At 36.3% G+C, this 12,219-nt stretch overlaps 1 protein-coding gene across 8 annotated transcripts in view; it reads left to right on the forward strand.

Moving 5' to 3' along the window:
- Positions 1 to 1,069: 1,069 nt before the first annotated feature.
- CBL (cystathionine beta-lyase) overlaps positions 1,070 to 12,219 on the forward strand; it is a 38,032-nt gene continuing 26,882 nt past the window's right edge. For 4 of the 8 annotated variants that reach the window (XR_016044140.1, XR_016044141.1, XM_006859072.4 and 1 more), the window contains exons 1-7: positions 1,070 to 1,151; positions 1,399 to 1,561; positions 1,718 to 1,830; positions 2,458 to 2,528; positions 2,755 to 2,846; positions 2,933 to 3,020; positions 3,105 to 3,216. Coding sequence is in view for 3 of the 8 variants with exons in the window: in XM_006859072.4 (XP_006859134.1) it covers positions 1,104 to 1,151; positions 1,399 to 1,561; positions 1,718 to 1,830; positions 2,458 to 2,528; positions 2,755 to 2,846; positions 2,933 to 3,020; positions 3,105 to 3,216 (687 nt within the window). In the remaining 5 variants the exon portion in view is untranslated. Of the gene's footprint in view, positions 1,180 to 1,398; positions 1,562 to 1,717; positions 1,831 to 2,457; positions 2,529 to 2,754; positions 2,847 to 2,932; positions 3,021 to 3,104; positions 3,217 to 12,219 lie in introns of all 8 variants that reach the window. The other 4 variants (XR_016044144.1, XR_016044142.1, XR_016044143.1 and 1 more) reach the window with 3 other exon arrangements.

The following is a 12,219-nucleotide window of genomic DNA, read 5'->3' on the forward strand; positions in this document are numbered from 1 at the left end:
TCTTACAATGGATTCGATATCCTATTCCTAATAAAAAAGATTTATTAGATCGATTAGTACATGCTGTCATCTTCTCCAAATTTGATTTAAAATCAGGATTTTGGCAGATTCAGATCAAAGAAGAAGACAAATATAAAACTGCGTTTAATATTCCCTTTGGACAATATGAATGGAATGTAATGCCGTTTGGTCTTAAAAATGCTCCATCTGAATTCTAGAAAATTATAAATGATGTCTTCAATCCTTTTTATAAATTTATGATTATTTATATAGATTATGTCTTAGTTTATTCTGATTCTTTAAATCAACATTTCAAACATCTTCATACTTTTATTAATACTATCAAACATGCTGGTTTAGTTGTTTCCGCAAAAAAATTAAATTTGTTCCAAACTAAAATCAGATTTCTTAGACATAATATTAATCAAAGAACAATTATCCTTATTGATAGATCAATTTTATTTGCTGATAAATTCCCTGATAAAATTTTAGATAAAACTGAATTACAACGATTTTTAGGATGTCTGAATTATATTAGTAATTTCTATCAAAATCTTGCTATAAAAGCCAAATCTTTATATGATAGGTTAAAAAAGAATCTTCCATTATGGACTAATGTCCATACTTTGGCTGTACAACGTCTTAAATTTAAAGCCAAAGAACTACCTTGTTTAACATTACTTAATCCTATTGCTTTTAAAGTCATTGAATTCGATGCTTCAGAATTAGGTTTAGATCGCAAACTCAAACAAAAAGATAATTCCATTGAACAATTGATTCGCTTTACTTTAAGAGCATAGAATCCTATACAAAAGAATTACTCTACTGTCAAAAAGGAATTACTTGCCATAATACATTGTGTTACGAAATTACAAAGTGATGTTTTAAATCAACACTTCTTCATACGCATTGATTGTAAGGCTGCTAAGGACATTTTGTAAAAAGATATTCAAAATCTTGTTTCCAAACAAATATTTGCCTGTTGACAAGCTATTTTATCTGCTTTCAATTTTTCTATAGAACATCTTCACGGCTCTTATTATATATATATATATATATAAACCTTTAATAAATCATAAACCCTTACTCCTCAACGTACCTACATGGCTTCCCTTCGTTTCAACTCTCTGAAGGCTGCCCTCAACGACAAGGTCAGTCCATTACACTACACGAATTCAAGTAAATCGAAGCGCACACTCCAATACTTCTCCCTTTTTTGGTGTTCTCAATTCGTTCCATTTCTGAAATGCGTTTTGATTTAAGCTGACCTTTTTTCGTTTTATTTTCCTTCTGGTTTTTCAGTTTTGTTCTTTGGTTTCCATTGATTTCTCTTTTGTGTAATGGGTTTTGGTTTATATTATGGGGTTTTCCTTGAATATTTGTTTTCCTCAAGTGCAGGTGTTGGCAACTGGCATGTCTCTCGAGAGATTGTCAGGAAATGCAGAGTTTTGCAGCATCAGAAGAGGCGTTGGAGTGAGGTGCACTTCTGAGAGGGACTTGGGAATGTCAGCTTTGATTGGTGATGTATCCGAATGCGTGGATGAATCTTCCCATAAGCTCAGTAAGACCCCAGTATTCTTTTCTTCATTTAGATACCATGTTCTTACTTTATGCATGCCGGTTTAAATCTTTAATTTTCGATGCGCTTTGGATTGATTTTCCCAGATGGGTTCCTTTTAATTAATTGCAAATTGGATTTGGACGCCTTTCATTACAGATTTGAGTACAAAAATGCCGAGTGTTTCGACAATTCTGACAAATTTTGGCAATTCCTTCGACCCATATGATGCTCTCAGTACACCTTTGTATCAGACAGCTACTTTTAATCAGGTAATGGACAACCCGATAAAGTTCAAATTTTGATGACTTGTGTTGGAATTTCTTCCTCCATTTTTCATTGTTTGGGCCTATTGAGCTACTTCTTTGTTGAATTTCTATCTCATCTTCTGCATTTCCATATCTGACCTTTTTTGAGCTCATTTTTTATCCCACAAGTGTTTTTGAACTTGTTTTTTATCCTGCAATTTATGTATTCCTCTTGAAACATTGTATCCAATGGAAACTTGGCCTTTCATGTTGACTGTTATTCGACATATCAGAAGGCAGAGGAAAGTAAAGGGTCCTGTTACCTTTTTTTCATTTACATATGAATTTGGTTTAGGTGGTGTCTTTTTAGAAACATATTCTTAGAGGTGTGTTCATTTGAAGTTTGTTTGCTATCTCTATAACCATGATAAGATATATTTCTCAAACTGGTCATGGTATCTAGTCTCTAAAGGTGATTGTCTGACGGGACATTGTGTGCGAGAATAGTGGTGTAGCTATCTTGCTTGTCCTTTTTCATTTCTCTTTTTCTTTTTTATAGATTATCCTAGATGGGTCTTCTTTATTGGCTCCAATTAATCTCCTCATCTTTTTCTTTCTTGTTTTTTAATACACTACTGTATTGTGGTACAGCCTTCCGCTGTGGAGAATGGCCCATATGACTATACCAGAAGTGGGAATCCTACAAGGGACACACTAGAGAGGTTAGTATAAACTCAATTGTAGTGAGTGACAGTATGTTAACATGTATAACTTGCTCAGTTTGCAAGTTTTGTCATAATCTTATTCTTTGTCCTGATGTCAGCAAACTTGTTGATATCATAGTATGACACACCATGCAAAAGCTTACAATTTGCCAAGCCATGTACATGTTTAGCATTTTTTCAGAAAGCATTAAGCATAGACATCTGTGTACTTGCAAATCATCAGGCTCATAGCCAAGTTGGAGAAGGCAGATCGTGCTTTTTGCTTCACTAGTGGAATGGCTGCTTTGGCTACTGTCACTCATCTTGTTGAATCTGGTAACTTGTTCTCAAATAAAGTTTTATATTCAAACATCTATCATCTGTCAAGAACTATGAATATTAATTGAAAATTCCAATTTCAGGTCAAGAAATCGTTGCAGGCGATGATATGTATGGAGGTTCTGATCGGTTACTCTCAAAAGTTGTTCCTAAAAGCGGAATCACAGTGAAGTTAGTTTTGCTCCCATTTGCTTTTTCCGTGAATGGAATTATTTGATCATTGGAGTTAATAAATGGGTGGATACAATATTTCAGGCGAGTAGATATGACTGACTTGAGTGTGGTTGCTTCTGCAATTGGCCGATCAACAAAACTTGTGTGGTTGGAAACTCCAACGAATCCTCTTCAAAGAATTTGTGATATGAGAGTAAGACATGCATATACTATACTTCCACCATGAACTTCTTTGATTCATCATTCACAACTGTTCTAGAATAGATAAAAGAGATATATCAACTGTCTATCAAATAAATTGTTGTAGAAGACATAAAAGAGCGGTATATCAAATAAATGAAACATTGATGTGCTAATGGATTTTGTTCGAACAATGAGTCACTTGGCAGCAACTATGTGACATATTCAATGGAACTCTGCATAACTGGAGTATGACGTAGCCTTGAATTGGGAAGAGATAAAAGAAAACAAAATGTTATCAAAGTGATAATGGTAGTGTGCACTAGATGACATTCATGGAAACATGTTTTGCTTGGAATTATGTTTGTTAACTCTACTTGATCGTGAAACACCCATTCATTGAAGTAAGTGAAGTACAGTGACACTTTTGGTTCCAATTAATTTTATATGCTATACAGATATGGCAAGGACACACCCGGTTACTTGGTGACAATTTTTTTCTCAATAGGATGGTCTAGATCATGTTCCTAACAATGTCGCCAAGTAACTTGAATGGGTAATATTTCTGGTTGAGAAGTCTACTTTGTTTTTTCTGTGTTCAGTAGGGTAGGGAAAGTACAATGTTACCCTCATTACCACAGGAAACCAGTGGTTGCGAGGGTCATCACCTTCCAATCAATGGATTGGATAGTGATGAATATGTGGTGGGACCATCCAGAACTACTTTACAGGTTGCTTCTATTTTCACATGAATACCATTCAACCCATTGATTAGATGGTGATTATACTCATGACAGCAGATTTCCTGTCATCATGAGGGTTATGGAATGCCTTCTCCCTTCACTTTCATACTTCATTCTCTTGTTGAATGCTTATGTATATACCTTTACATAGTTGCATGTTCTTTCTTTTCCTTCTTTGCTTTTACTTCTTTAAATCCTCGATGCGGACTTTTTTCAGGCCTTTTCACTCTACTACGTGAAAGAATTTTGCTTGGGACTTTTAGCACTCTTGAAACGAATAAATTTTGGGTTGTTGAATAGCAATATTGCTTCACTCCACCGCATGAAACGATATTGCTAGGGACATTTAGCACTATTGCATGAAACAAATAAATTTTTGCATTGAACATTTAAAACAAAAAAATTGATAAAAAAAAAAAACCACTGGAAAAAAAAAACAAAAAGAAAACCAATAGAAACAGCATGTGTGGTGAGAAAGCACAAATCGAAGATCATAGCTTTTTCCCTGATTGCCATTTTGGTTTGGTAAAAACATGGCAGTTCATTTGTGAGGGTCATAATTTTTTTTTTCTCTATCAACCCAAAGAGTCCAAAACTATTGTAAGATTATTATTATTTTTCACTATAAAAATTTGAGGTATAGAGATCCGTTTTATTTCAATGAATTAGATTTTAAATCTTATTTTGACCATAACATAGATGTTATGGACAACAAACACTTAGGCATGATACAGTTTCTCAGTATATAAGTAGTTTTAGTAAAATTATAAAAAATTATAATGCAATACCAGTATTTTTTTGAAAACCTAAAAGCTAATTTTTTTAAGAAATTCTAGTATTTTTTGATTTTTTTTTTATTGTCGGATCTTACTAATACGGCTGATTCTCCAATCCGGATCGTCGATCTGACACGATTTTTGGGGTAGCTAATCCAGGTCACCGATCCATTTTTTTAAAACCTTGATATTATACGTCTCTTTCTATTTTTCTAGATAGGCTTACTTTGACAACTGCATATATTAGAAATCAGACATGTTTCTGTTCTACCTTACACAAAATATGACAAACAATCTTTATTGAACTCTGCATGCAGATTAACACTATAAAACAGTTCCCAGGAGATTTACCAAATTCTAAGACATCATGGTTGGGTGGCAAATGTTAGCATTAATGAAATAATCCTTATAAGTGGAAAAATCTAATTGATTTATAGGGTACTGAAACATAAAGGCAGCATTAGAGACTTTAGCCAGTAGCCACATGAACCTTGAGCCTCAGAAGATAACAAATAAATCAAAGGAACCTTTAGAAATTATAATCTGCCAAAGAAAATTTTGAATTTAGGTAGTCTTCTTGCGACCAAAAAATTAACAATCCCTGTCTAAAGGAAAAACCATCTCTTCATCCACTTCTGCTTCCTTACCCCCAACATTTTGAAACTCAGGTTATGGTGTACTAATGCAGGTAAACCTTGGTGGCAAGATCTCTCTTTGTTTTCCTTTATGAAAAGGCAGTCTTTAAGGCTTTATTGGAAATGTAGTTGAAACTTGTTTGGCTCTTGATTGGGATGAACAGATGATATCTTCCTTTGGGACTGAATCACATTGACAAATGCTCGTGGTACCCAATATCGTATTTTGTCTACTAGTAGCTTGACATGTTGCTAAGGAAATTTGTATACGGCCGTTGGACATTGTAATGAGATGTCATCTTGAGAGCATTTAGTAGCTGAAAACTATCAGAGTCTAGGGCCAAAGGATATTTGGGCATCAAACAAGGATTTGATGTAATGGTTGTCATGGCCTATGAAGGAAGACTAGATTTGAAATCTTTGTTGCATATGGAGGGTAGGGGGCAATTAGGGCAAGTTTGGTGACATGGTATGGAAATTCAATGATGAGTCTAGAAATTTGGGAATTTGGAAACATGGGAATCTTGAAACCTGATTATTGGAATATATAGTTTGATAACATGCCTTGATTACCTGGTGAATTTAGTTTCTGTTGTTTGGTTTAGTCTGTAGGAAACCTAGGAATCTGGAAATTAGCCTGTTTTACATCAAATTTTCATTGAATGGTTGTTTGATTAGATATATATTTGTCCAATGGAGATTTTCTTGTTATAGTCCATCCATATTATGACAATCATAAATACAACACTCATGGACGGCTCAAATAAAAAGTTATTGATTTGTTATTGATAAATTTTTTCAATTGATTAGGACCTTGGATTTGAACAAGATATAGATAATAAATTTGTTACATGTAATTTTTGGGTTAACTACTTGACCATTTTCTTAGTCACTTTAACAAACTTGTGTATACACATTTTGTTTCCCTTGCCTCTTCTAGTGAGTTGTGCAATATGTGAGGCAAGAACTAGTGAACCACATAAACTAATGCATTCCTTAATGTAGAACACGACCAAAGCAAGAACTCATAATTTTTGAAGTTTTGTACACCATCGCAAGCAATTTTTAAACCATTACAAGCAAATATTTTTTAAGGAAATCCAAAGCAATCATCCAAAGATCCCTGTCAACAATTGCAATAAAGAGAAGATATGGAAAGTACGTTACATGATGCAACAACATCTGCATGTTGTTTTAATTTCTGATATGTGAAAGTAGGACTATGTGACTCGGGCAAGTATAAACCGACAAAAAAAATTCTTTCTTTTCCTATATTTTAACATCAGATCACTTATAATAGTCCAAATACAATATATGAACCAATAAAAACACAAAGTATGGCAAGGACTCTCACTTGCTTGTTGTCAAAACAAATTCTCATTCAAGATATAAATTTGAAAATTACATGACACTTTGATTGAATTCAAGAAAACATGAAATAAAACAATACCGCATCCTTGCCTCAGGCTAGCCCCAAGGACTTCGTACACCCTACTCAGGGTCTCCTCCACCAATGGCACATGGGATCTCGGTTTAACCTCGTCTCGTAAATTGGGAAGCGTAGGCAAAATTTCTTGAGAGCATGACATGGGATAGGGCTTTGACCAAGGCTCAACACAAGTTCGAAACTCAAAGCACATAGGCTTGGGGCGTGCCACCTTTGTGGGTTGGGCATGCCACCTTTGTGGGTTAGGCGTGCCCCTTAGAGTTTGTAGCTTCCACAAAAATAAAACCCTAACTAAATGAGAGAGAAATAGAGAGAGAGAATGGGGCGTACCTACCTCTAGGGCTTAGAGAGAGACCAATCCAATTAACGTGTATAGAGAATATATAAAATAGAGTATTTATAGAATAGAGGTTAGGGTTTTGTGGTTTAGGGTTTTGCCATCATTATGAAACTCAATAATGACCTTTAATCATGAAGACCTGTGGGTTGAAGAGATTTCAGTCATTCATTTGTTAGATCAGCCATCGTGATTAAAAGGAATGAGGCGGAACCATTATCCCTCAATCTACATAGCTCTATTCCCATCAAATAATTGTGTAGAGAAAATACTATGTTTTTGCAAATCTAATTTTTGCTTGCTTATTTGAGAACAATCAAATCCATCTCATAACACTTTCCTTTGATTTAAAACAAGTGGATGGATTTCATTACAAGCCACACCAAAATAGGAAAGAGGAGGGAGTGGAGCATCCCACACATGGAGGGCCTTGTGGGCTCCACGCCCCAAATTGTGGGCTTATATGTGGTGGGTCGAAAAATCCCAAGGGGCCCCCACACCCTAAATAATATTTTAGAGTAATAAAAGAAATTTCATAAAAACACTAAATATATTATTTTATCTCTGAATGGAATAAATCAAGAAAATTGATTTTTTCTTATTTAAGACTCTTTTTCAATAAAATAAAATATCTAGAGAGGTTTAAAAATTATTTTTAATTATTCTAAAGTATAACTAAAATATAATTAAACATATTAAAAATTTTTGGATGGGAATTGGATCCAAAGGGTTAGGAATATAACAAAATATATTGAGGACTTTATCCATTATAGAAACTGTATCTTCTCAGACTGACCTAATAGTTCCTATGACCCACGATCCTTCGCTGGTGTTCATGATTGAAATATCAAAGTTAATTAATAAATGAAGCAGATACGATCCTAGCTCATGAATTACAGGTTCCTCCTTGAGGACAAGCTAGGCCTCATTCTAGCATGATACCACATGGGTCTTTTCAACACAATCCAATGTTGTAGGAGTCATCTCTTCGGCACATATACACAACACACACCCTCATCTAGAGGGCTGCTTCCCAGATGGTTATCTAGTGTGCATGTCGTGCGATGGTAATGATGAGGCACATGTACACAACACATACCCTCATTTTGGACCTTGTTCTCTTTGGCCAACCATCACACACATGAGTCACACCCTGTCCCTGACCAACTACCCTGGGCATAATTCCAACCTCATTAAGGGATAACCGCACATCAAAACCCTTATCAGTTGTGGATAAATGCCTAGGGGTATGGGTTTTAGACATCAACTTGAGCCATAACTAGTCCAAGCTTAGGTGAGCCAAGGCATTAGCAATGTTTGATAGTCTAAACTGGGCCACACTCCCACTGGAGCCAGCATATCATTATAAATAATTTTTGTACATGCTCGCATAAGGCCTTTAGATAGCTACATAATCCTAACAATATGCACATCAATTATTTGTTTAAGATACCAAATAGTCACTCTAAATGAAAAAAAATACAAATAACATCTATATCAGATTTTAACTTATCAAATGTGTCAATTATATCCAACACTACTATCAAACATACAAAAAAAAATTATATCCAAGGCAGTAATGTCCTGTTAACAGAATGAAAATCCAAAGCCTTAGTCATTTTAATGAAAGAAAGAACAATCAAGATCTCTCCTCTTCAAACAAATTCTTCTACTAGAATAAACATAACAATTATAGATACAACCAAATGAAACTGATCTTTATTCTTTTAAGAAAAAGACCAGAAAAATAAAGTTTCTTTTAAATATTGATATCCAATCATAACCCTTGTGGTTTCCGAGGATAAGATTTGTTGAGCAAAGATATAGTTTCATGAGTACAATGAAAATAAACAAAGAAAGGAAAGAGATAAAAAAGTGGGTGTGTCTACAGGCAAAGACAAAATTTCATCTCACATCGAGATCTTCAAATCACATTACATAAATGTCCTCAAAAAATTCCAGTAAAAGCCAAGGAAGAAAGCCCGATCCCAAACGTCCTCCAGAACAAAGATCAAAACAATCAAAGATCCATGCATCTTTATTTTACTGGAGACTAGATGAAAATGGGGAAGACAGAGAGAGAGGGGTAATTTTAGACAGAGAAATGGGAATTCTAAAGGTTGCAGTTGATGAATCTCATGCAATAGGCCATCAAATCCACCACGAATCTCCATCCTCCTCTCTTCTTCCGCTTCACCTTTAGCCTGCCAACAAAAAGCTGGCCCACCTGTAGCAGCCTTAGCTACTATCTCATTCTCTCCCTTTAGGCATCTTTGCTCTCTACTTTTTTTGGGGGATCCCATCTCATGAGGAGGGCCCCATTGTCATTACCCCTAACTGGTGGGCACTTATTCAGGAGAGTGGCTAAATGACTTGGGGAGCAAGTCAACATTATCCATGACTAGGGGAGCTATTCATTGGGATGCCTTGGGGAGCAATCTGTTTTGAAGGCTATAAAAAGCCTGTTCTGAAGGTTCTGTTGGTCACTGTTCTGTTAGCTTAAAGCCTATCAAACCAAGAGAGAGAAAGAGATCCTTTAGAGAGAGAAAACACAAGAGAGAAGAAAACCTAAGAAGAGAAAAGTTCCTTTAAGAGAGAGAGAACGGGGAGATAGAGGGAATCCCATGAAGAGAGAAAACCTAGACAAAAGAAAAAGCCTCAACACAGAGAGAGAGAGACTTGTAATGCAAGATAGTACATATCATCTTGAATAATAATATCAAGAGAGATTGAGAACTTCTTGAAGAAGGGAGCTCAAGAGAGAGAAAGACTCTTGAAAGAAGGTCAGTTGCGTCATATAATCCATGTAATGTGCATCCTTTGTAGGGATTCCTTGCCTCTCTCCCTTAAACATAGCCCACAAGGGTGACCTGCATAAAATATTTGTCTGTTGCTTATTTCTTTGTTTTATTTTTCCTACTCATGCACACACAGACTCACATATACACACTTAATTTTGTTGTGTGAATCTGTATTGTTGCAAGAGGGCTTTAGCCCTAAGCCCCAACAAAGTGGTGCCAAATCCAGTGTCCTTGTCTCCAATACACCAGTGGTCATCAAACATCTTCTGTTAGTTGTAGACATCTGATGAAGTAAGACTAGTGGTTGTAAGACAAGCATGGTGTAAACTCCAAACCATGGGTATGGTGAGATTTGCTTGAGTGAGACAATTGGTGATTTGTGCAAGTGCAAACCATCGGTGTGATAATGTAATTGTATCGACAATTTTATGAGATTGGCGTAGCCGTACCAACCATCAGTATGCCCGTTGGTGGATTTGGGCTATCGATGCAGGCTATGGGCAGTATTTGTCCGGAACAAAAGGATTCCAATACCAGGAGTAGGATGATATCGCTTAATGGGATTAATTGGATCAACTGAAAATTGAAGAAGGGAGATCTCTTGTATTGCAAGGACTTGTATGCTCTTATTGAGGAGATAGAGCACAGGCCTGAAGGCATGTTTAAGGAAGAGTGGAAGAGGCGGGAGCGAAAGGCTAGTGGACTACTTGATAGTGGTTGGATGTTGTTGTATTCCACCATGTGTCCAGCGAGTCATCCACAAAGTCGCTGTGGAATAAGCTATAAGACTTTTATGAGAGAAAACCACCAGAAACAAGGTGCTTCTAATATAGAAGTTGGTGAACTTGAAGCGTAGTGATGGAGGTTCTGTTGCAAAGTATCTAAATCTGACACAGCATTGTCAACAAGCTCACAACAATGAAGATGTCTATCGATGATGGGCTGCAAGCTCTATCATTGCTCAGTTCACTACTGGACAGTTGGGTGACCTTGGTCATCTCCATAAGTAACTCAACACCAAAAGGGAAAGTGACCACGAGTCAAGTCATCAAACTGCTCATGACTGCTCATGACTTGACTCATGGGGATTACATGTTTTCAATGTGACAAGCATGGGCACATAAGAAAGAGCGTCGAAAGCTCAAAAGAGAACGAGAGGAGGATGATGTCAAGAAGGGTGGCTGGGAACCACTCTAGTAACAAACAAAGAAGATGTAGGGGTGGTAGGAAGCTATGGTGACAATTTCATCAACTTGATACAACTCTTACTTGGTTATAGATCTTGGAGCATCTTTTCATGTTAGGTATTTACTTCTTAAATAATAAAAGACTTTGGCTTTGTGAAGATGGGGAACAATTGTTCATCAAAGGTTGTGGGAAGAGGACCTGTACATATAAAGACTAGCATTGACATGAAGCTAGTGCTAAAGGATGTCAAACATGTAATACATCTTTGTCTACACCTCATCATGCGGATGCTTTAAAGATGAAGGATACCACTCAGTGTTGTGTGAGGGATATTAGAAGTTGACAAAGGGATCTCTTATCATGACCAAAGGCAAGATGTGCTTATAGAACACAACTTCAAGTCTCAAATGGTAAGGTTAATGCCACCATGGAAGTTCTGTGGCATAGGCCTCTCGCCCATATAAATGAAAAAGGACTACATATCTTAATAAGGAAGCATATCCTTTCCAGTATTAAGAATAAATAGTGAACACATGTGAGCTCTACTTATTGGGCAAGCAACATAGAGTTCCCTTTGCTAGAGAGGACTCTAAGGTTGATACAAAAATCTTGGATGTGGTGTATTCATGTGGTCCCATGAACATAAAGGCTCTTGGTAGTGCCTTATGCTTCATCACCTTTATAGATGATGCTTCACATAAGGTACTTTGATGAAATCGAAAGACTAAGTATTTGTGATCTTTCAAAATTTTCGTGCCAAGGTGGAAGGGAGACATGCAAGCTATTGATTTTAGATGCTTTTAAAAGCTAATGTTTCAAGCATTAACCCTAAGGTGGGGAGGCATACCAGGGAGAGTACCCAAGGGACTTGGGAGCAAGTCATTGGGATGCATTGAGGAAGAAGTCATTGGGATGCCTTGGGGAGCAATTTATTGTGAAGGTTATGTAAAAACCCGACGTGAGATCTTTGAGGGTCACTTTTGGGTTGAAGCCCCTTAAACCTAGAGAGGGAAAGAGATCCTTTGAAGACAAAGAGAAAACCAAAGAGAGAAGGAACCTAAGAGAGAGAAAAATGTCTCTTAGATAGAA

The sequence above is a fragment of the Amborella trichopoda genome, chromosome 11 (genome assembly GCF_054954075.1).
Source record: "Amborella trichopoda isolate Santa Cruz 75 chromosome 11, AtrichopodaSantaCruz75HAP2 v2.0, whole genome shotgun sequence".
NCBI classification, from domain to species: domain Eukaryota; kingdom Viridiplantae; phylum Streptophyta; class Magnoliopsida; order Amborellales; family Amborellaceae; genus Amborella; species Amborella trichopoda.